This window comes from Corapipo altera, unplaced genomic scaffold (genome assembly GCF_003945725.1).
Source record: "Corapipo altera isolate COAL_440 unplaced genomic scaffold, ASM394572v1 60988, whole genome shotgun sequence".
Taxonomy (NCBI): Eukaryota; Metazoa; Chordata; class Aves; order Passeriformes; family Pipridae; genus Corapipo; species Corapipo altera.
In genome coordinates, this window is record NW_020885030.1 from 342587 (window position 1) to 367683 (window position 25097).

At 39.2% G+C, this 25097-nt stretch overlaps 1 protein-coding gene across 1 annotated transcript in view; it reads right to left on the reverse strand.

The window, feature by feature from the left end:
- The window catches only part of LOC113959262 (splicing regulatory glutamine/lysine-rich protein 1-like), a 67746-nt gene extending 44065 nt beyond the window's left edge, over window positions 1-23681 (reverse strand). Inside the window, exons 1-5 of the mRNA XM_027668162.1 lie at window positions 23521-23681; window positions 12270-12403; window positions 4658-4773; window positions 1316-1480; window positions 184-362 (exon numbers count right to left, since the gene is read on the reverse strand). Of these exons, the coding sequence (XP_027523963.1) occupies window positions 184-362; window positions 1316-1480; window positions 4658-4773; window positions 12270-12403; window positions 23521-23681 (755 nt within the window). The remainder of the gene's footprint in view (window positions 1-183; window positions 363-1315; window positions 1481-4657; window positions 4774-12269; window positions 12404-23520) is intronic.
- Between the last annotated feature and the right edge of the window lie 1416 nt (window positions 23682-25097).

Consider the following 25097-nt stretch of genomic DNA (forward strand, 5'->3'; position numbering starts at 1 on the left):
CTTGGAAAAAGTTATATCCAAACTTGACATTTGAGTTCATAAAAGTGTTCTAGTTTACTAAAAATAGGCCCTCATATTGAAAAGATATTAATCACAGCAGTTTCCTTCACATCAGAGTCATAAATGTATAAAGATAGTAAGAAATCTCTCATTCAATATTCATATAGATAATTAATTTCTTACTTCAGTGGCCTGTCTCCAAACATAACTCCATTAAAGGCAAGAGCTCGAGGTACAGAATTTTGGTCTGCAAATTCCACAAAAGCAAATCGTGTTGGTTGTGTCTCATCACCTGCCATTCGCACAAATTTGACTTCTCCAACTTGCTTAAAAAATTCAAGCAGTTGATCTGCTGTTGTAGTCTAGAAAGAGTCAAAGAACTCAGTTGAAGTAAAATATATAATGAAAACCACTTATCCAACATATCAGATGATCTAAGCGCTACAAATTTTGGAAAGATATCTCATCATAATTACACAGGTAACATGAATTTGGTAGTGTTACATTTTAAGAAAGGTATTTTTTTCTTCCATTAATCTAAAAAATATACCACAATTTAAAATAGTGCAACCATGAGCCCTGAAGTCCTACATCTAGGTTAAAAAAGTACTTGTACAGGATTTTGCACTTTTCAGACAACTTATTTGAAATAACTGATCAATTAAAAAAAATCCAAACAAGACTTCACTTTTATCTGTTTTTCTACTAGTTTCAAGCTTGTTTTATTTCATTGCGTACTTTTATACTCTAGTAGCTACTCTGGCAGTCAAAAAACCCGAAAATTAAATACTTCTATTTCCATCAGTCAAAAGCAAATTGTTTTTCAATTCATTCAATCAATTGCTGAAAAAAACATTCCTGACAGACCTAACTTTCCTGTCAGAGCAACTTTAATATATTTATGCTAATTTTGCAACTTCAACTAGGTCAAATCATTTCTTCTTAGTGTACTTAAGCAACTGCACAGTGTTGTGGGGGACAGCTACCATGCTCTCTCAAATTCTGGGGCATTGTTCAGCTAATATAACCCAGCTGGACATTTGATCAACACACACAATCATAAGTATGTTTCTTGAATTCAGCTACAGTGTGATTTCTATCGTTTCCTGCTAGAATGAATTCCACAGTCTGGTCTTATCTGATTGGCAAAAGGACATTGAAGAATTTGAAATATCTCTAGTAACCAAAAAGAGTATTTTTGTTTAAATTTCTATTGGCATCAACTAATGAAAACTCTTAAAATGCAAGATTTTAATTCACAAATTCCAATTCTGCATCTTCCATTATTATTGCCAACAAAACCCAAAAAAGCTACCTGTGAATTCAAGTTTCCAACATAGACTGTTCTTCTAATTTCATCAATTTTGGATGGGTCCACATTCCCCATAATAGGTGGCTGTGGTATTTCTCCCAATGTTGTAATGTTAGGGTCCAATGCTGCTGCTGGTATAGCCCCCAAAGTGCCAAGTGAAACACCAAGCTGGGAAATATAAAAATAGGATGTGTTTTGCAACCAAGCACTGGAAGGAGACACTTCACCTTTTAAATACTTGCCTGACTTGTGCATTTCTGTAAAAATAAATCTAATTAATATAGGTAAGATTTTAAACTGTAAGGTCCCAGAATGGGAATTGAAATTTCTCCTGGGGAATATTATAAAAAGTCACTTAAAAATGACTACTAAATTGGTCGGCTGAGTTCCTGGTTTGAATTTTATTTTCTCCACCCAAAAAAGCAACTGCCTTTCCAGCAAACGAAGCCACCAATAGTTTATGTAACAAACCTACTCTCTTTACTTGAAATCATCTTTTTGTTATTGAACAGAGGGTTATACAGCTTGACTTCCTCTTTGATATTCTAAAATTCACAGAATATTTATTAAATATGTATATAAAAACAAAGTGAATTTACCTTAGATGGTTAATTTAGAAACAAATGTTTCTAAACACCACCATTACACTGTGGTGGGTTGACCTTGGCTGGGCACCAGGTGCCCACCCAGCTGCTCTATCAATACCCTTCCCAACCAGACAGGGGAGAGAGTAAGATGGAAAACAACTCGTGGATTGGGATAAGGCAGTTTATTAAAGCAAAAGCAAAGCGAAAAGATAACACGGTTTATTCTCTACTTCCCATGAGCAGTGATGGTCGGCCACTTCCAAGAAGCAGGGCTTCAGCACGCATAACAGTTCCTCAGCAGGCAGCCATTGGAGACAATGAATGCCTGCCTTCCTGCTCCTTGCCTTAGCTTTTATATCTGAGCTGATGTCATATGGTATGGAATATCCTTTTGGTCAGTTCAGGTCAGCTGGCCTACTTGTGTCCCCTCCCAGGATCTTGCCCTTGATTGAGGAAGGAATGTTACAGTGGTGATGCTGTCCTCAGCAGTAGCCAAAACACCGGTGTGTTATCAACACCTTTCTAGCTACCAATACAAAGCACAGCACTGTGAGGGCTGCTATGGGGAAATGAACTCTAGCTCAGTCAGACCCAATACATACACCAGTCCTGTTTAATATCTTTATCAATGCTCTGGATGAGGGGATCAAATGCACCCTCAGCAAGTTTGCAGATAACACCAAGATGGGTGGGAGTGTTGATCTGCTTGAGGGCAGGAAGGCTCTACAGAGGGATCTGGACAGGCTGGATCAATGGGCCAAGGCCAATTGTATGAGATTCAACAAGGTTAAATACCAGGTCCTACAATTGGGTCACAACAACCCCATGCAACACTACAGGCTTGGGAAAGAGTGGCTGGAAAGCTGCCTGGCAGAAAAGGACCTGGGGTGCCGGTTGACAGACAGTTGAACGTGAGCCAGCAGCGTGCCCAGGTGGTCAAGAATACCAATGCCATCCTGGCTTGTATCAGAAATAGTGTGGCCAGAAGGACTAGGGAAGTGACTGTCCCCCTGTACTTGGCACTGGTGAGGCCACACTTCAAATACTGTGTTCAGTTTTGGGTCCCTCACTACAAGACACTGAAATGCTGGAGTACACCCATAGAGCAATAAAGCTGGTGAAGGGTCTGGAGCACAAGTCTTATGAGGAGCGGCTGAGGGAGCTGGGGTTGTTTAGCTTGAAGAAAAGGAGGCTCAGGGGAGCCCTAATCTTTCTCTACAACTACTTGAAAGGAGGTTGTAGCAAGGAGGGTGTCAGTCCCTTCTCTCAAGTAACAAGTGATAGGATGAGAGGAAATGGCCTCAAGTTGCACCAGGGGAGGTTTAGATTGGATATTAGGAAAAATTTCTTCACCAAATAGTTGTCAAGCATTGGAACAGACTGCCCAGGGAAGTGGTTGAGTCACCATTCGTGGAGGTATTTAAAAGACATGTAGATATGGCACTTCGGGACATGGTTTAGTGGTGGACTTGGCAGTGTTAGGATTATGGTTGAACTCAATGATCTTAAAGGTCTTTTCTAATCTAAATTATTCCATGATTATTTATGGTTCATTAGCAGCAATTATGCAGTGGAAACATGAGTAAGCACATTTTTTTAATGAAATGCCTACACTATTACTTCACATATCAATGAAAGCAGTATCATATATTTTAAGACAAAAAAAAGCCAACATTTTTGCAAACTAAAAATTATTTTCAAAGTCATCCAATGTCTCTCATACAATGACAGTTATGAACCATAAACAGAATTAGTCTAAACCTCTAACTGGTGATTTTGGGTACATTGTTTCATTATAAAAGTTGCACTCTTTAAAACAGCTCTTGGAGTACAAGCTTCAAAAGATACTGATGTTTGTGCAGGTTTTTAAAATAATGCAGAAGAAATCAAACTTGATTAAAGCAATGTTTTTATGGAAGGAAGGAAAGAAGGAAGACTAATATATTCATTTCTTTTAGAATGTTGATCAGTATCAGCTAAGAATATGAGAGTGGGAATAATGTTTCTGGTCATGGAGACAGATGAGGAATCATTTAAGTACAGAAAGGTTTGAGAATCTGAAGGACACCCTTGAGTCAAAAATCCAGGATGGTGTCAGTAACATCAGTACACACACTACTGCAATATGTTTGGAAGACTGAGGACTTTCATCTTCAGATAACATGGAGTTAGTGACATTAAGCCCAATTTTTTGACGTAGGATTTACTATTTCCAGAATTCTCACGGATTAGGGCACAGCAGCTTGCTGATGTCAAGAAAGGCTTACAGAGGCAAAAGGGAATTGAGCAGAAGCAGCAGCTAGCTCCTATGCTTTTTGCAGTGAAAACATTGTTAGGCTAACAGTCAAAAACCATGTCATAGAGATATCAAGGAAAAGCATCCTATTGTAGCATTTTAATATTATGAAGAATTCTGTCAATTCAACTATGATGTTTTAACAGTTTATTAGGAGGTGGATAGCATTGCCAGTGGAACAAATTAATGGGTGTAGGGAAGGGACAACCAAAATGAACAAAATCAAACCCAGTATTTACCCACTATTTTGCATAACAAGAATCTGAAAGAAACACCCAGGAAAGGTAGTGCATGGACATCTTGTGATCTACCCTCAAAAGAGGCACCACAGCTAAATCCTCACTGACTGAGCATATAAGAGGACAATGTCCACAGATCAGATAGTTCTTGTTCTCTGAACACAGAAAGGCTACCGAGTATAAAGTAAAACCAGAAATCAAATAGGGACTGAATTTTACTTACTGTAGTCAAAGGGGTTGGTGTAGGTATAGGAAGCAACCCTGCACCAGGCATCAGGCTTGCCATAGTAGGAGCAGGCGCCAATAGAGAAAGGGCTTTGGCTTCATCTGGGATTTTACCTGAAGAAGCAAATGAAAGCGTTACACAGAGTTGGAACACTACATAGATGTTACTCTTTCTATGATTTTACAATTACCCTTGCATTTAAAAAAATAATAAATAAGAATGAATCTATGTACCAGATCCTTACAAAGAAACAAATACAAACTTAAGTTTTTCCTTTTACCCTGCTCTACTAGGAAAAACAAAAGTGAGCAAAACTTCAAAGACTAGTAATCTTATTAATGGATTATTATTTTAAAAACTGAATAATGTACACAATTATTTAACACTTGGAGCTATGGGTCACCTGTACTGGAAACTTAATGTTCATGAACCAAACGATATCAAGCATGGACGCTTTCCCAGGGCGGTGTTTTCATGGTGATCGAAAGTTGTTTTACACATGACAACCGTTCGTGTTGGCTGCATCACTAATAGCACACAGAACATTAGATACAGAAAAGAAGAACATTTTTTAAAGTTTAATCCCCCAAAATGGCAAATAACCAAATCAGTTCAAAAAAAAAAAGGAACAAAGTATGTGCTAACTGAAATTAGCGAGCTTTTTCACCCTCTCATGTTACCTACTTTTGATGTAAAAATAAATAAAAATAAAATAAAAGTTACTGTGACTCCACACAAGACATACTACAAGTGAAGTTGGGAGTGGAGAAAGGGAGGGCAGAAAAATTCAGATTTGTGCTGTCTTACATTCTAGGTCACCTCAGTTTATCTGAAAATTTGATAAATTAGCTTTAAATTTAATGAAATTGAAGAAAATCATAACTGATCAGCTAAGCAAGCTATATTTTCCTATAATACGTATTTCCTACTATGTCAACCATATTATATTTTCCCTGTCATGCTAAAGTTTAAGCAATATCTAATCTGTACTAAACACAGGTTTCATTCAGTCAGTTACAATTAGACTGCTAAATAAATAATAAAAAATCTTTAAAAATCAAAAGATGTAACAGTTAATCACAAATGCAATTAAATGTATGTTTTAAATTTGAAATGCAAAGGGATTTAAACTGCTACAAACATTAAATATTGAACTGAAAAAGTACAGAAAGAAAGTTTTAATTATACTAGGTATCTATGATTTATTCAGAATTACTGGAGTAACTGTATATATGCTATCCAACTGAGCCCTTTGGTTATTACCCCATGTACTTTAATAAGGTAAATGCTTTTATTTAAACAATGTTTTAAAAGTCAAGGTATATACAAATACTGTGCCAGTGGCTTTTACTGCTTTGGTTCAAACTGTATATATTTTAACTATAAAACCCCTAACGTCAAGATTTAAAAATTAATACAAATAGTGTTATAAAAACCCAAAATATAATATTATTTTCAAAACATTGCAATTTTAGCTATATGAGTGAAAATAAACTCCACGGGAATGATACTACTTAAAAAAAAAAAAAAGAGAAAAGTTGAAAACCTGTTCTACAGATCTGCAGCAAGGACTAGGTTAGAGTTGGAGAGGACCAAAGGACAAAACAAATATAAATGAAAATTAATTTATATGTAGCATGAATGGAATAGAAAAGATAAAATAACAGTACTCTTTTTTTTTCTCACACCTTCTATTTAGATTTATTTTATTTATGTTAAGTTTTGAGGCACCTTGCTCCTTAAGATGTAACAAACCACTTTGTTTTGCTATATAAAGGAGAAAAATAGGAAAATTATTAACACTTAAGAATTATGTCTTCCAGGGCTTTTATAAAAACATGCATAAATCTGAGTCATCGTCATAATGTTGAGCACTCTTTACAGGTCTCATTTTGAAGTCAGACATGCAATGAGAGGTGTATCTGATTTGCCAGACTGCTCATGAGAATCAGGTACCTTGCCTCATATCATGCCTACTATGTAGCTAACTAACAGGCTTCCAAATATAAAGTTCCAACAACTGCATGTGCAAATTAGGCATACAGCTATATACCAGTTCTTCTGAAAAACAAAATACTTAAGTATTTTCAAATGATTGCTGAGCCAGCATCTTGCAATTAACTGGATACTCATATAGGTTTCTACAGGATCAAGACGTGGCTCAAGTAAATTCGATGGCAGAAATGGCACCTAAAGTCGGTACATCTGCATCCTAATTTAGATCCTTGGTCAATAGTGTACATAAGCATATGCCTAACTTAAGTACGCACTTACATACAGCCAATTCAATACACACTTAACCAGATAAACCTAAGAGATGCTTAAGACATTTAGCCCTTTAAAATAGGAACTGAGTTATGCATATAACTAAACAGACAGGGAGTGAAGTTCAGAAAGGTACTTAAATACAATTCTAAACTTTAAGCATATGAGTCATCTTACTGAAATAATTGGAATTATTAATTTCCTCAAACATTTCTGAAGGAATCAATTGAACTATTTCAGTTAAATAAACTATTAGAGTTCAAAAAATGAATAACATACATGTTAGTAGCATTATTTCCAGAATACTTTGGTCCCTCAACAATGTAACGTGTAATTTTAAATACAAAATCTAGTTGGTCAGTTCCATGACGCAAAGATCTGTTTAATTATTTTATTCAAAAATGAAGAAGGGTCTATTTCTACAGACAAAGTCCTGAAAATTGGCCTGTATTTTCAGAGATGCTGTCTTTTCAAAAGATCCCCCTTCTAGATTTTAAGGTTTTAAGATCAGGTCATACTTTTTAACAATTCTATAGAAAATAAACTGTTGTGGGAAAAAAACAAACAAACCTGAAATACCTTGCAAATTTACTTCTCTGTTCTTTAGACAGTTTTGAAAAACAAATCAATATGTAAGGCCAAATAACCTCACGAGTTACAGCCTTTAAGTTTTGGAGTGTTATCTCCATTTATTTATTTATAAAAGAGATACAAGTCCACAAAAATACAACAAAATATGAGGGTAATGACATAACAAATTAGGACACTTTAGTTTAAGAATAACTGTTTTGGCTTTTAAACTCATGGTATTTAAAAGCTGAATGGATATGAGGCAAAGATATTTATTTTCTAATAAGGGAAACAGACAAAATAAATATGCCACATTTATACCACATCCTTAGAAATATTTCTTTAAAGCTTATGAGTGTTTAGTAAATTACAGATTCTATGTTCATTATTTATTTATTAATTTATTCTTTACTTATGCAACGGAATGTGGAAGCAAACGTAGATTAGCTCTGTATTAACTAGAGATACCTTATGCTTCTTCAGAAATATACAGATTTCCTAAGTGTTTAAGAGTCCTAGTCAACCTAGTCCATACCAGAATCCATTTTGCTAAATGCTGAACAGAACTACCGGTGTTAAGCAGGTACTAATCACAGTATTTTTATCGTTCTCCATGTGCGCAGAAATTAATTTCTTACTCTTTATACTGAAACTACATGGTTAATCCTCCCTTCCCCTCAAAACTCCTTCGAAAATACCAAAGTATGTTTCTTTTTAAAATACTTTCTTCTCACATCTACTTGAAGGAAAAGTAAAGGAATTGTTATTTTTCTACTATTTTAAACCAATGGAAAATGCACACTTACAAATAAAATGTGTGATTCAAATCATGATTCTTATTGGATTTAGCAGCAGAGATTAAAGTGGTTACTGGTAATTACCTCAACTGGCACAGCTAAATCCAACAGAGATCACAAAGCTCTTCCCAGCTGCATTTCACAGCCTGGTGCATTACAAGAGTGAAGCCAATTGGTCCCAATGCAGCTGGCTGGGAAGAGCAACGCCTGAGGACTAGACACACCACCTGGTCCAGAACTTCTCTTTCAGGGTTTCCGTTTCACAAGAACAAACATCATTTAGGGATGAGAACCTTCGCAACCACTCCAGCATGGACTGCCAGGGCTTCTGAGATTGTGAGATACTTTTTTTTAAACTCTTCTTGAAATAATGACCACTGAAATAACGAGCATGTAAAAGTGCAATACAGACATACATATACACACACAAAACTTTTCAGTCTTCCCATGAATAACAGTGTTGAAAGACAATGTGCCTCACAATACATTCCAACCAAAATCTCAGGCTGCATTTGTACTTATGAGTGGTAAACAGTTTTTTATAAAAATTACAAAAACAAAAGGATGAAATCTTACTGCCACTAACCTCACTGGAGGAAGGTTTCATCAGAAGCAAACAAATATTTCATGACATTCAGTACTCATGAAAGTTCAATATCAGAAATAATTATTTTAAACTCTTCATATTAGATATAAATAGAAAGCCTTTTTTTAAACAGATCATGCAACCTAAAAGTACTCTGCTGAGAAGAAAAATAGCAGAGAAAAATTAAGATTTTACTTTGTAAAGTTAATTTCTCCAGAAAGTTTCAACTTTCCTCTTCCAAGATAAGCTCACAAAGCATAACATAGGAAAGAACGCATCTTAAAACTGATATATTTTTCCCTATTCCAGTCTGAAACAATGTGCTCATCTGTTGAATTTAGATGTTTAAATGTATTCCAACCCAAATTTATCCATCATTCACAGCATAAAACTTAATTATATCCTAAATTCTGTGTATACCATTCACAAGAAACTTCAGGTCAACTTCAAAATGAAACACTGTGAACCCTTTACAAAACATCATTTTTTCAGAACTGAATTACCAGTTCACAAGTACAAGAGTAAGAGATTTAACAGAACAAAACAAAAAGCAAAAAATAAAAATAAAATAAACAAAGGAAAGAAAGCAAAATAAAAACAGAGACAGGGCGTCCATCTTCAGCAGGCCAGACTTCGATCTCATTTCCCCCATGAAGATTTCACTTGGCGTCAGGTTTAGTGGCATGGCAAACAATGCCTAACTCAGGCAAGTGTAACAGGTCTGCCTTGGCCAGTCTAGTCATCTAATAATGCACAAATATCACACAGAGAAAACATACAAAACCAAATTAATAGTCAAAATCCATCTACTAGACAATGTGGACATAAAATTTAGAATTATTAGGGTGGTATCTCTGTTTATCTTTCAACTTTTGTGTTCTCTAAGTATACTGTTTAAAGAAAAACCTAATGATACACACAAAAGAAAGTTATATTTTGACAGTGTGATAATGTTAATTCATTTACAATTATATTTTTGTTAAATTGTTTATTAAATGTCACAAAAATAACATTGTTTTCATTGTGTAGTGATTCCTTCCTCGTACTTTTAATTTAGCACTGTTTAAATACACTCCAAATTTCAGATTTTATTGTTTTTTAAAACCAAGTTTTCATAGTTGCATTTTACCCCTCCTATATGTTTGATTCAGCACATGAAAGGTTTTATTGCTGGCACTGTTGGTCATGGATATAATTTAACCTTCCAGTAGAATACATAGCCATTGTTACTTTTAAAGCCCATGATACGCTCTACTGACTCCGTTAACGGAGACCATTGTTGCACTATGGTCTCGAAAGCCATGCTTATCCCACAGAATAAAGTTTTCAGAAAGTTAAACCTATATGAATTCACATCTTTACAAATTAAAAGTAGTGATTCTGTTAGAAAGTTACATGGAGACAGCATTATGATTTGAAAAAATAATTGACCTCACAACCCAATCACTTGTTCACCTAATTATGTCTAAATCTCCAGAATGGTCTAGAATGGTGACAATTTTTCTGTAATACATTTTCTGAGAAATGCCTAATAAGTCAGCTACAAACAGGGCTGGAACAAGATTTCTCAGAACTTTGATTTTATTCTCCTTCCACTCATTGTCTACCATGAAGAGACACAGGAAAATGTAGCTTTACCTGCCTGTTGCCATATCACATTAGGTAGTGATATTGCAAGAAAAACACCAGGAAGTGTTGTTCATTCATTAGGCAGCAATCTTTCCTCTCTGACAGTACTGAACCAGTGTTATGGTCTTTTTAATGAAACGTAAAACTAAGATCCTGAAGAATTTGCAGTCAATTACTGAAGGGCAATTTTTCAATTATTAGGACTCTGTCCTGATACATTTTGCCTACCCAAAGCCTCTACAAAGCTTCAAGTGGATACGGCAATATCCTTAAGAACAAGTCCCAAAATAAAACCAAAAACCCCCAAAACAAAGCATAAAAGCAACTAAAACTCTAGGCTTCAAAAATACTTGTTAATATGCCCATGTTAACAAGGCTACAAGAATAGACAGTATACTGTGGGTCATCTTAAAGTCTATGAAATTTTGGAGACTTGTCAGAGTTTGCTAGGAACACCCCAGACTATCATTACAGCAGCACCAATCTCATACTATCCAGATCATGATGTGGCAAACATGCCAAAAAATGGCACTCTGGGACCACTGTTAACAAACTCCAAGAAGTCAACAGTACTTTTTGAAACAAAACCTGACTCTTGCAGTTATAAAAGTCCTGTTAATAGGAGATATTTCTGGATTTGCTGCAGTTTATGGAATAATCATTCTAAATATTGTTATTCATGGTAAAACAGCTACCATGTGAAGTTACCTTCACTCCACCAGCTGGAATGCTTCCACTTGAAAGAGGTAAAAAAATCCAGATCCAAATGGGCAGATGCTCAATTCCCACAATGATCACAATGAAGTCAATGGGGCTCTGCCTAACTCCAGTGACCTGCCTACAGTAAGTAGAGCCATGCTTCATAGAACTGTATTCAAATCTGGGATAGTATACTAACAATAAGAAATACCTTGTATTCAACATATGTAAAAGCAGGACCTCAAAGCTAGTTAAAGGAACACTTGTAAATTTAGCATTCAACAAGCATTTTATTTTATTAAGAGTTATAAAAATATTTAACACTAGAACCATTCTGTACAGTTGACTGCATTTTTAAAGATATCTAAAATCAAAGAAGAGTACCAATATACATAAGAAAGTCTTTTTATTGCACACAAAGTAATATTTTCCACAGGAACAAGAAAGGAAAATTTAAATATTTTTTATTAAATTAGCAAGTAAATATTTATATTCAAACAGCAATTATCACCACAAATGCAAAATATTTAAGATTAAATGAATCAAAAATGGTCAAATGAATATATCACATATCTACAAAACAAAATTGGGATTTGGTCTAAAAAAATTGAAAAATAATTAGTATTTAAAAAAAAAACAAAACCCAAAACACCATACCAAGGGCTACACATTAAGATCCAAACTGCAGTGTTATCACAGTGCCAGGAAACTGTTTATCTTTTCAGTGCTCCATTGACTTCAGATAGAACTTTGTGTGGGAATAAGCTTGCCAACACAAACCATATTGAAGGGTATTATTTTACCTTCTTTTCCCAAAAAATATGTAATAACTGTGGAAAATTGAATTATCCTAATTTAAATCAACTATTTTCTTTCTAATGCTGGATTTCAATTTAATCTAAACAATTGGGTTTCTTAATTCAATTTTCAATTTTGTTTCAAGGTTTTTTTTTTACAGAAATAAAATAAAATAACAACAGAGCACTGCCTCCTTACATAGAAAGCTTAAAACAATTAGCAGACAGGACAAAGACCATTACAGAAGAATGTCTAAAATACCAACCTTCTGCACAGGGTACAACTATCAAAGCTCTGTCAATAAAAACTGTGTTTGTTAGATGCTGGGCCACACCAACACTTGATGCTTCACGAAACTTAATATAACATACTTTGGAGGAAAAAGTAAGAGGTGCATTGCTGCAAGATAAAAGGGAAAAAAACCAATTAGCCATATTAAATAAATGTATGCATATATTTTCAACTATTATTTCTTAATTGAAAAAGTTTTAGATTTCCTGTAAAAGTTACACAAAAAACAAGTATAGAAATTTAATAATTTGCCTACTTAAAAATTTACTAATTTTTACAAAATTTACAAATTTACTAATTTACCTTGTGTCAGAGACTGAAATGGTTAATGATTTACACATTCTAGGATCACCAGGGGACTTTTGCAGGCTGGGAAGAGGTGGCTGTTGGTCCTGAAAGGCGGGGAAGGGGGGGGGGGCAGACACACAGTTGGACCCTTTTACCATGCCCCTCACAGGAACTCTGCCCAGGCCCAGGACACGTTGGAGGCTTGTGGCATGGCCCGTGACACTATCCATGGATAGAATAACTCATAACTTCTTTGAGTGTGGGGGTTTCCCTCCCCCATCCCCAACAGAACAAGACCACCACTTCAACTAACAGACATGGAAGCTGCAACTACCAAGTTTCATCGCTGGCCCCCATGGGCGGTGACTATATACATTTTTCCACTCTCTTCTTTCCCTTACTCTCCCTTACCCTTATCCTGTCTTTTCCTTTCTCTCCCTTATGCATTTTCCCTAAAGGTTATCTTTATACCCTATTGCTATAGATGATAGATATAGATGATAACACCCAAAATGGCAACATACATGTTTACCTTTGAAACAAAATTGTTCTAAAATAAACCCTACATATATATGTTTTCAAACACCAATTATTCAGTGTCATTTCACTCTAATCCACCCCAAGGGATTTATTAATAAGAACCTGGGTTACCCCTCCCTTTCTGGGGTGGGTCGTAACACCTTGTCACTTAAAAACACATAGTATAGCCCCTCCTCCTTTTTAATGGAAATTTACAGAAGCAAAATCCCAAATTAACAAGGCTGAGTTTCTTTATGAACCTTGCTAAACAAAATTACATTACTATTGTAAATACCACCTTTACACAACATATTTGGAGAGTAAATAATTTATAGTTTATCTTTTATCCTCCAAATAAACCTTGTTTAGGAAAGTCAAACAAAGTGTCCAAAGGAGGGCTACAAAGATGGTGAAGAGTCTAGAGGGGAAGTCATATGAGGAGCGACTGAGGTCACTTGGTCTGTTCAGCCTGGAGGAGACTGAGGGGAGACCTCATTGCAGTCTACAACTTCTTCACAAGGGGAAGAGGAGAGGCAGACGCTGATCTCTTCTCTGTGGTGACCAGTGACAGAACCCGAGGGAACAGCATGAAGCTGTGTCTGGAGAGGTTTAGGTTCGATATTAGGAAAAGGTTCTTCACCCAGAGGGTGGTTGGGCACTTGATCAGGCTCCCCAGGGAAGTGGTCACAGCACCAAGCCTGTCTGAGTTCAAGAAGCACTTGAACAATGCTCTCAGGCACATGGTGTGATTCTTGGGGTGTCCTGTGCAGGGCCGGGAGTTGGACTTTGATGATCCTTGTGGGTCCCTTCCAACTCAGGGTATTCTATGAAAAGAAGCCCAGGCATTTTTTAGTGGGTCTTTTGGATATTAGCCCATATTAACTGATACTCTTTCTTAGGCCTTCACAAAAGAAATTTTGTTAAATCATATTAATATAAAAACAGTTCTTGATAGTTCTTTCAATTGTTAGGTCTTTTTTCACTAATGTAACAAAAATCCTTTTTATCATCTGCTGGAGTTGCCCTGGGAGGTGAATCAGCTGACTAAGGGGTGGAACCCAGCCCAGGCAGGAGGGATTTAAATGATTGCTAGGAGTGCCAGCGACCCAGAGCACGGCCAACAGGAGCAGGCAAACAGGGACGTGGCACAGCAGTTAGCGAGGCAGTTTGCACAGGCAGGGCAAGCAGGAAGGGCACAGCCACCTCCCAGCTCTCTCGGGTGAGCTTTTTTTTTCTTTTTCTTTTTTTTCCACAACTCAACTAAAGCCAGTAACGATTTCCAAAAAGTGAAAGCCGTTTCTGCAGAGTGTTTGAGCCTGGCGTTAGTACCTGAGGACAGTGCGAGTGGCGTCTGTGTACGTTGCAAGCAGGTGAATGATTTGCTGTGCCTGGTGGCAGAACTCAAGGAAGAGGTAGAGAGGCTAAGAAGCATTAGGGAAAGTGAAAGGGAAATTGACTGGTGGAGTCATACCCTTTCGACCCCAAAAGAAGTCCAGCAGGAGACAGTGAAGCCCTGCCCCTCCTGTCATCAGGCAGTTGGAGCAAACCAAGTAGATGGGGGGGAATGGAAACAGGTCCCTGACCAGAGAGGTAAAAGAATTCCCTCCTGACCCCCATCACCTCCCTGGGTGCCCTTAAAGAACAGATATGAGGCCCTGGACCCAGAGAATCAGGTAGAGGACAGTCAAGAAGAAGATCCGTTTGAAGGGTCTCCTGGTTGCACCACGTCTACCAGATGGATTACAACCACAGCTATAAAGAAAAAAAGTTTAGCCCAATCAATCTTGCAGTCCTTCAAATTCCAAGCAGGTACTCCCAAAGTTGTTGTATGGAATTAATAAACACATCAATGCTGCATCTACATCAAGGAAGATGATTAAGATCCAAAAGATGTAAAATTCTAAAAAGTTTCACAGTGACTGAGTCCTCTTCTTTTACTAAGTGGGCCTCCTAAACTTCCCCAGTAGGCCTTTTAAGAAGCCTTTCTTAAAACAGAAAAGTCCTATTCTGTTTTAATTCCTTTTGTTCAATTTTTTTCTGCCAATCCTTTTCAAGGCTGAATTGAGGTAGAGCCATAGTCTTCTTCCTAGGGTTACAAAGCACCGATGCAAAAAAGCAAGTCCTACATCTCTGATTTAAGGTTACTACAATACAGTTTCTTTAGGAAAGTAAGAAAACTCAAAAGGGAAATAAAGATTTGAATGGTATTCAGATGTTTCTACCATTTTTGTTTTCCTTTGTAGGGAGACTAACATCAATCTCTCAATAGAACAACAACCAAACAAAAACATAAGAATGACCTATTCAGAAAACTACAGTGAAAAATCAAATAAAAGGCTACAAAACACCCCTCTAAGGATCCAAATTTTCTCAGGGTAGTGATGGTGGAGAAGACAACAACATAAATTAATAACCTGTCAAAATAAGATATTCTGGAATAATTGTGCAGATCACATTTAAATAAGGCTCTATGTATTTTATCTCAAAGGCCTTATCTATATTGCAGTCACTGCAGGATATAATATCTGAAACACTTGTGTGTACTAGCTTCCAAGACCACTCCAGAACATCCAGAAGCAAACAGTATTATAACAGAGCTTTCAACACCTGATGGTGTTTTGTGCCTCCCTGCTTTCAAAGAATTCATTCTGCAAAAATTCAATTTCTATAAAGCTTTTCAATATTTAACTGATCAAAAATCCCCTTAAAGCTGCATTTGAAGGCTTATTGCTACAAATGTAATTTTGAAGGCTTCTCTGAAACATAAACTTCAACTGGGTGACAAACCTAACACAAAAGCATGACTGGGACTAAGAATCTGATTACAAATGTCACTGGTCTCCTAGTGTGCTGAAAAACAATTCTAAGTTGTTTAAGTAGTAGGGAAGTATATACCCAAGGCAAAAGACCTGTCACCCTGCTAACCAGCTTCAGATGTCAACTGTACTGCAAACTGGAAGTGATCTATAAAGACTGGTCTTGGCTTTGTTCAGAACTGTGAGAAAATTAAGCCATGCTTTCATCTTCACACAAAAGTCTAAACAGCCAACAGAAAGGTAGCAAGTTAATACTTTCTCATGAAATAGAAAATGAAATAAAATTTAGCTATTTAGCTATGTAAGTGTGACTTTGCAAAATGTAAAACTGCTTAAAAGTTTCTGCCCAAACTGTGGGCAGAATAGCTTAGAGAATAGGGAAGGCTTTTTAGCATGTAGAAAGGGGTGGGGAACCTGAAACTGTTTGAAATGATAAAACTTTATGTAACTACTCTATAATGGTAAGAATAGGAGGTAAAACTAAGTGTCTATTTAGATAAGGCAGACTGCAAAAAGAGTGTGTGTATAGATAATTTTAAACTTGCTACTTTCAAACTGTATAAAAAGCTAGGGTATTTCTTTGCTCAGTGGAGTGCACTGGGGAAAAACACCTGCCCCTTTGCATTCCCCAGACGTAATAAAAGTGCTTTTCAGATTATTCAAAGGTTTCTTTGAAGCACTCAGACAACATATTTTGTAAGTTTCAGTAGCTTTGGGCTGATTAATAAACAAAACCCACATAAATGCAGCAGAGACCAAAGTTTCAGAGAATATTCTACAAAGCAGGGAACACAGCATACCCTCTTGTTGTGGTTTAGGAATGGTACTCCCCAGTTTAGTGCTCCCAGTGAGACTCTCCAAACCATGCTGCCACTCACTTGCTACCCCCTTCCCCCTTTCCCCCTCTCCCTCCCCTGGAGCCAGCTGGAGAGGAGAATTGGAGGCACAAAAGGTAAGGATCACAGGTTGAGATAAGAACAATTTACTTGAGATAAGAACAATTTACTGGAAACAGCAATGAGATAAGTAACAGCAACAATACTAATGACAGAGGGTACAAGAAATACTAATGACAGAGGGAACAAGAAAAGAAACATTATTGGTCCCCCACACTCCCTCCAGCTTGGAACCAGCATTACCCCACTGTGGTGGTTTGGGCTAGGCCTTCCTTGGTGACCAGTTTGTAACCAAGGAAGGGTCCAGATTTACCCAGTATTTCCTACGAATTTTACGTAAGCCAGATTATAAGAAGAAAGGAGGAGAGGCCTTCGCTCTCTCTTTCCTTCCGGCGGCTCGGAGGTGCAGGTTCCCTGCTGTTGAGTCTGCCGTGTTGGGGAGCGAGGCCTGGTAAGGCCTTGTCGACCTTGGGAGGTGGAGGTTGCCGGCGATCGTCCGGAAGCGACTCTCGGTTGTCCCAAGGAGAGTGGTGGGATATTTTCTTTGCTAACTCTTTAGTTACTAGATCTCGGGCTACCGATTGGGATATATATATATTTTATTTTGGTTTTGTTCCCTTTCCCTTCCCCCTTCCCCTTCCCTTGTGAAATTGTATATATTTTAAATTGTATATATATTTCAATTGTAACATAAGTGTAAATATAATTATATATATCACTTTAGCTGTCTCTCTCGTTTCGGGTTTTCTTAGTTGGTTGTTTTTCTCCCTCTTCTCCCTGAGGTTTGGGGGGGGGGGGGGGCGGGACTTCTGGTGGTAAGGTTTGGAGACTTGGCAGGGAGCCAGCTTCAAACCATATCACCCACTGCTCCCTCTGCCATGCTTACTCGATCAGAAAGAACCCCTTCTCCCAGGAGGAGACTCCCTTCCCCTCAACCCTGGCAATGATGTGAGGTGGTATAGAATAACATCCAGGTTCTGGCCATGCCCCCTCCTGGCTACTGCAAAAATTAACCCTGTTCTGGCTGGAACTAGGACACCTCTCATGCTCCTGGCATCACCATGCAAGCATGGCTTCTCAGAGATCTTTACACACACAGGCTTGCAGGATGCCTACCTCCCTAATGGCCTCTGTGTATTCCTACTTGAGAAAAATCAATAAGCACTGAAGGTTTTGCAAATGGCAAACTGAGGAGCACTTAATTACAGCAATTTTCCATTCTCAACATGAGAGTTCAGATCTCTATCTAAATCAGGACCATACACAGATATTAAAAACGTCAGGAGTTTTTCCTCAGACTTTGATGACAAAATATCACCGAAGATGATAGAGAAGCCCCAGTAAAGCCACCCTCTTCTACACACAAGTGGCAAATCCACACCAAGGCCCTGAGGTAGTAACAACTCTTAGTACATGAATTCTCTTACACAGGCTATGACTGTAATATTATCGTCTGTTCTTGTTAACTGTTTCACTCTATCTAACAATAATTTTCCAAGTAATTTTCATATACATCTTTAACTTTATGATATTTAAGTTTTTAGCTTCAGAAAGAAATCAGATCTCATTTGGTAAACTTAGAAACCTGCAATTCTGTCCTCCTATTTTCCTAAAGATGTAAAAGGGAAAAATACTATACGTACAAGTAAATTAAAAAAAATCAGCAACATAGAAATCCTATTTTCTGAAAGAATTTTACAAACATCCATTACTTTCATTTCTGAGTAGTTAGGAAAAGAAAGACAAAAAGCACAAATTCTCTGAACATCCTTCTTCTCAAGGCTAAAGCTCTGTTTATGGGACAGGGAAGAAGGGATGACCAAAATGCTTGGCAATAGTAATGAAATGGAATAAAAGGGGTATTTTGAGCACTGAAAGCTATTTACAGCAGTCTATAAGAGACAAGTCTTACAAGGAAATTATTAAAAATCTCATGAAGTCAAAGTTTCTTAGGAAAGTTTTTGACACCAATTTTAAACCAATACAGCAGACAATTGCAGCATGATAAAATATAAACTCAGCCAGTCTCTTTAAGATTTGATAATCAAATACAAATTACTTAAGAGTAAAATCAGTGGATTAAAAAATACCCAACCCTCTTCCCACCTCCACATAACTTGTTTACTGATGTTATTCATCAAATAGGTGCTTTCAATTTTTAGATTAAAGTTTCAATGGAAAGTCTTCCAGAGAGCAGAACAGTATATAGTTGTACAATCAAGTAAAATTTAAAATTTTCTTGTAAGAAAATAGGTAAATACAAACAGCCACCAGTAACAAGCATTATGACCCACTAAAATATGATACACATTAATAGTTTTTCAATAAAAAGAAATATTATTTTCAGTGTCAATGAAGACTCACTGACAAATAGCTGAAATCAGGATGTTGATCATATAGAAACAACTTCTTCAGTACCAAGAGTTTCCAATGCCCTCAATGCTGAATCTGAAAGTGGACTACTCACAGTTCACACAGGTCTCTTCAGAAAATGACAATAATAATAAAGTAGCATTTACTGCCATCTGCATAAAGATTGAAAACTTCTAATACATGAGAGAGACACTTCCTCACGGAGAACTAGGCTTTTAGGAACATGACAGATACGACATCCATCCTTCTTATTGGGATGTCTGATTAGCAGTGACTGAGGACACTGAAGTGCTTTGATGAATGAAGATAAAACATGAATTGACAAACTACCAAAGAACATAGTGTGATTTAGCTCAACATTCATAAAAGTTATCCAAATCAATTCAGTATACAAAATAAAGGACCTTGACTACTACTTTAAAACCACAGTCTTAAGATATTAATTGCTGGGAAAAGTCACCAGGTTCAGGAAGTTTACTAGGAATACTGAAAAGTCATCTTACAGAACCTGCATTTTATTCAATGCATTAAAAAACTGAGGTGGTTTCTCTCCCTCTCCTCATTGTGCATGCTTACAAGAACTTTAAGCAAACTAATCTAACATTAATATGTTTTCTATTTAATGTAAACTGTAAGTAATTATATTCAACAATTGAGACTTCCTGCTAGTTTTTTAAAGAAATTCTCTGTTGCACCCTATAAAACCAAGGGACATGTTAATGACAGTGATGTCTGGGATGGGTTGCTTGTCAGTAGAATTGCCTTGTTGGGGTTTGGGGCTTGACGTGGTTTGGGGGTCGCAGACCTAGGGGAAGGTTACTGATAATGGACACAAAGAATGCAAAATGTAGAGACCAAAAGGACCTTTGCCCAAGATAAGAAGAAACTAACAAAGCCAACTCATCAACTGTACTGAAATCAACTCAGACTAGGTAAAAGGTAATTCCGTCAGGGGGAGATCACGACCATCAATCGACCCTGATTCAAATGAAAGAGCCCCGAGTATGCACAGTAGCTAATAATGAATTACAAAATACCTTGTGCAATCAGCCCTTTTATGAGTAACCAATAGCAGAGTAGTAAACATTGAATATATATTAGATAGGTGGAATATATTAAATTACCATCATATAAGAAGGAACTCCTCTCTCATAAGGATAGTTCATAGCACAGCCCTATACTTTGTTCTACAATCATTGAAGAGCCTATAGGTGCCAGATACATTATCCTCACTCCCCAGTAAGTCATAAACCTTCTCTTTTTTTTTTTTTTTATTCAAGTCAGCAGTAGGGTGCTGCACAATTAATTATAGTGGAACAGTGTTTTCAAATGAATTTCCTATAAAGTTGAAATGATCACCTGTTTAAATTCACCACTTCTAAAAATCTCTTGGATTGCTCTGACAAATCAGATTTTATGGATTAGACTTCAGCAGATTAAGGGGAAAAGTAGAAGGCTAACAAACATGACTGATTTGGAAGAGATGAAGGAAAATTTATACTTTTATTTGAGAAGATCATAATGCTGAAATAGAAAAAGGAGATTGTCTATTATTTATAAAGTGTATATACACATGTACGTGTATATACACATGTACATGTATATATGTCTATATATTCTAAGTAAAGTTCAGGTTCATGATCACCTGAGGAACCTTAATGTACATAAGTCTATGGGACCCGATGAGATACATCCCAGAGGTCTGAGGGAACTGGTTGATGTAGTTACCAAGCCACTCTTCATGATATTTGAAAAGTCGTGGCAGTCAGGGGAAGTCCCAGGTGACTGGAAAAAGGGAAACATCCCTGGAAGTGTTCAAGACCCGGTTGGATGTGGCCCTGTGTAATGGGTTTCTGTGGCTGGGTTTTGGTAGCGGGGGGGTGCTACAGGGGTAGCTTCTGTTAGAAGCTGCTAGAAGCTTCCCCTGTCCTGTGGAGCCAATGCCAGCCAGCTCCAGGACTGGCTTCCTGATGCTGGCCAAGGCCAAGCCAATCAGAAGTAATAGTAAAGCCTCTGTGATAACATATTTAAGAAGATTGTTGCGCAGAAAGAATTCCAGCCAGGGAAGAGCGGACTGAGAACATGGTAACAACAAAGTAGACACCACGGTCAGTGCAGAAGGAGGGGGAGGAGGTGCTCCAGGTCTCAGAGCTGAGGCCCCTGCAGCCTGTGGTGAAGACCATGGTGGAGCAGGTTGTCCTCTTGCAGCCCATGGAGGACCACTGGGATGCAGAGACCCACCTGCAGCCCATGGAGGAGCCCATGCTGGAGCAGGTGGATGCATGAAGGAGGCTGTGACCCTGTGGGAGGCCCAAGATGGAGCAGGGTCCTGCTGGGGACCTGCAGCCCGTGGAGAGGGAAGCCCATGCTGGAGCAGGTTTTTCCCGGGTAGGACTTGTGGCCCCTGTGAGGGACCCACGGTGGTACAGCTCATTCGTGAAGGACTGCACCCCATGGAGGAGTGACCCACGGGACAGCAGTTTGGAAAGAACTGCTGCCTGAGGGATGGACTCATGTTGGAGAGGTCCATCAAGGACTGTCTCCCCTGGGAGGAACCCTACAGGAGCAGGGGAAGGACTCCTCTCTCTGAGCAGCGGCAGAAACAACTGACCAACAACTGACTGTAACCCCCATTCCCGATCCCCCTGCACTGCTGGGGGGAGGAGGGAGAACATGGAAGGAGGGGTGGGGGGAAGGTGTTTTTAAGACTGTTTTATTTCTCACTCTTTGGCTCTTATCCTGTTAGTAATAAATTTAAGTACTATCTCCACTTTGAGTCTGTTTTGCCTGTGAAGGTAATCAGTAAGTGACCTCTCCCAGCTCTTAACTCCTCTGTCCAGTTGCAGAGGGAGAGTGAGTGGCTTTAGTGGGTACCAGGCATCTGGCCAGGGTCAACCCAGTACACCCTGAGCAACCCAGTCTAGTGGAAGGTGTCCCTGCCCATGGCAGGGGGGTTGGAACTAGATGATCTTTAAGGTCCCTTCCAACCCAAGCCATTCTATAAGTGTATAAAGGGTATTGTGGAACAAGTCTAAAGTAAAGACCTAGAAAACTGTGCAAAAAATACATAAGTCTATTAAAGAGTGTTTAAAACTTGGTAAAGCTGTTTTATCTTTACATGAACAGATGCCTACTACACATACTTTATATACATATTATATCACACTTAATTTTTCTGAACGTTCCTCATTCAAACCTAGCCAAGTATAATCCAGTAACAGATTAAAATGGACAAATACCATCTTTCTTTGCAAGGTTTTTTTAATGAAATTTTATTCCCATCTTCTTCACATTAAAATTGAAGTCTGAATGTGAATGACTCCCCCTGCTCCTTTCTGTCATTCCTGCTATTCCTATTTAATTTTCATTAAAAAAAAAAAAACAACCAAAACCAAAATGGTTTGAAAGGGCACATCTGTCATTCACTTCCTAATACAACAGATGTGGTAAGAAAAAAATATTTCTTTTCCTCCGTTGTTCCATCTGCTTGGAAGAAACATTGAGGTTTGCAAAATAACAATATTATCTCCCATTTGAGCGTGTGCAGCTGACATAATGAGGACAGCTACAATTTAGAGAAACATGTAATGTTCGTTATTAACTTTGATTTACTGCAAACGTCCTATCGGAAGCATTTCTAAGCACAGGGCTGGTACCGTTCCTCTGTTAACAGCTGTGCCGACTTCTGTTCGAGTGGCCCCTTCTCACAGGAGAAAAGAGCCGTTCGAACAAAAAGAGCTAGTCTCGCCGGCAGGCATCGCCCAAGTGGCGCCGGCTGCCAGCCAGCCAGGCAGGCGGGGGTCAGGCCTGGGGCGCTCCCGCCCGCCCCTCCTCCACTTGGGATGAGTCCAAGCGAAGAAAAAGGTAGGGCACAGAAAACAGGCTTTCAGGAAAACGGGAAACGAGTCCTACACCTGGGAAGCGCTTCGGGGCAGCCTGCGAACACGCTTCTGGTCAGGCTGTGACTCAGTGCCGACAGCCCCCACTGGGTGACCGCGGCTCTGACCGCCACCACGAGAACACAAAACTCGCCATGTTTCTACAGGCCACTCCAGAGATACCGCAACTGCTCCCCTCCCGCGGACCGGGGCCGCCATCTTAGGTCCAGGCGAAGCCCCTTTCCCCTAACGCTCCTGCCCCACACAAAGGGCTAGGACCACGTGACAAACACATACCTCCCCCCCACCCTCGCGCGGGAGACTCTGGTGTCCACACTCAAAATGTTACATAGGACCTTCTGCCTCTTCCTTTCCCTCCATCCTCTCGACCCCTCTAGGCCTCTTCCTCATCCCAAGTCTCTATTGCTCTGGAGGCCGACGCAGACCCTGCTTACTCCGGGGGATAGAGGCGCAGCTCCTCGATATTTCCCAGGAAGCCGAAGAGAGTCCGCATCTGCTCACTGGTCACTGCCGAGGAGACGTTCGTGACCTGGATGACAGACGTGGGGCCCAAGGGGAAGCCTAGCGGCACCCCGATCCCTCCGCTGCTCATCATGGCGGAGCCCGCACGACTGCTCCGTTCGCGGCAGTGCCCGACAGTTGGAGAGGCGGGTCTGACCACAGAGGCAAGCGCGCGGCGCCTGCCAGAGCGTCCGAGCATGCAGGCGCTCTAGCGGCGGACTCGACTGCTCCCTGGAGGTGTTTCTGGGCGGGCAGCTGTTTCTCCCATGCCGACTGGGGCTCACGGAGGAGCAGGCGCCCTCGCTCCGTGCCAACGGGACTCCGAGCTCTGCAGGTCCCCCTGCAAGAGGGGAGGGGAAAAAAACCCCAACCTTCTCTTCCCTCCGCTTTCCCAAGGAGCCAGCCAGGCCGCCGTTACCAGGGCGGGACCGCGTCCCCCCCTTCCCCGGCCTCCCTTCACACACGCGCTACCCGCCCCAGGCTATCAGGGGACTGGATCACAGATCCTGCGAGGGGGAGGCTGCGTAGCGGAGGAAGCGAGCACGACGGCACGGACGCCACACGCAGGGGGTTTAGATAGCTCCATCACTCGTGGGGAAAGCGCAGCTGGGAGCGCCTAATTCTTGCACGAACAGGGTCTGGAGTACCTTGTTAACTGGTTTCCTTGTCCTTTAGCAAAGCAAAAGGCTTCTTCTTTTAAAACTGGAATACCAAAGAGTCTAGGTACAAAGCCCCACCTTTAATAGGTCATGTTTAGCTCTATTAATTGATTTGGCATGGAATCCACTGAATGTTCTGTTAGCAAATTAAAACATGCCCACAAGAAATGGAAGGAAAAATAGGTTTCCCATGCTCTTTTGGGTAGCCAAGTTCAGTAAGAGGCAGCTAAATTACCCTAGGGAGTAAACCCTTGAAAACTTACCTAACTACATTTAAACAGGAAGAGTTATAATGGAGTAGGTTGTTAATGGTTTTGATGTCCAGGTGTTAAAAAATAAATTACTTGTTGGTAGAATGGCCTTGTTAAGGTTTAGGGCTTGACATGCTTCAATGATCTCAGACCTAGGGGGAGGTTAACAAAGCTTGGGAAGAAGGATGTACCACTGATAGTGATTCAAAGAAATCCTTAAACAATATATATATAAAGCACACTTTTATTACGGCCGGGGAAATGCCAGGGGATTTCGTCCCCCCGTGCATGTCCGCTGAGAAAAGAAACACACAACTTTTTATACAGTGGGTTTCAAAAATTATCTATCATATACACTCTTTATGAAGTCTGCCTTATCTAAACAGACATTTGATTGCCTAACTCCTATTCTTACTATTATAGAGTAGTTACATAAAGTTTTATCATTTCAAACAGCTTAGGTTCCCCCCACCCCTCCTTCTGTCTCTCTTGCAATGTTACGTGCTAAAAGTCTTTTTTGCTTTCCTGACAGTCCTTTTGTTTACGTAAGTTAGCTTTATCTTAATTGCCCACAGTTTAGGCAGCAACCTTTTTTCAAGC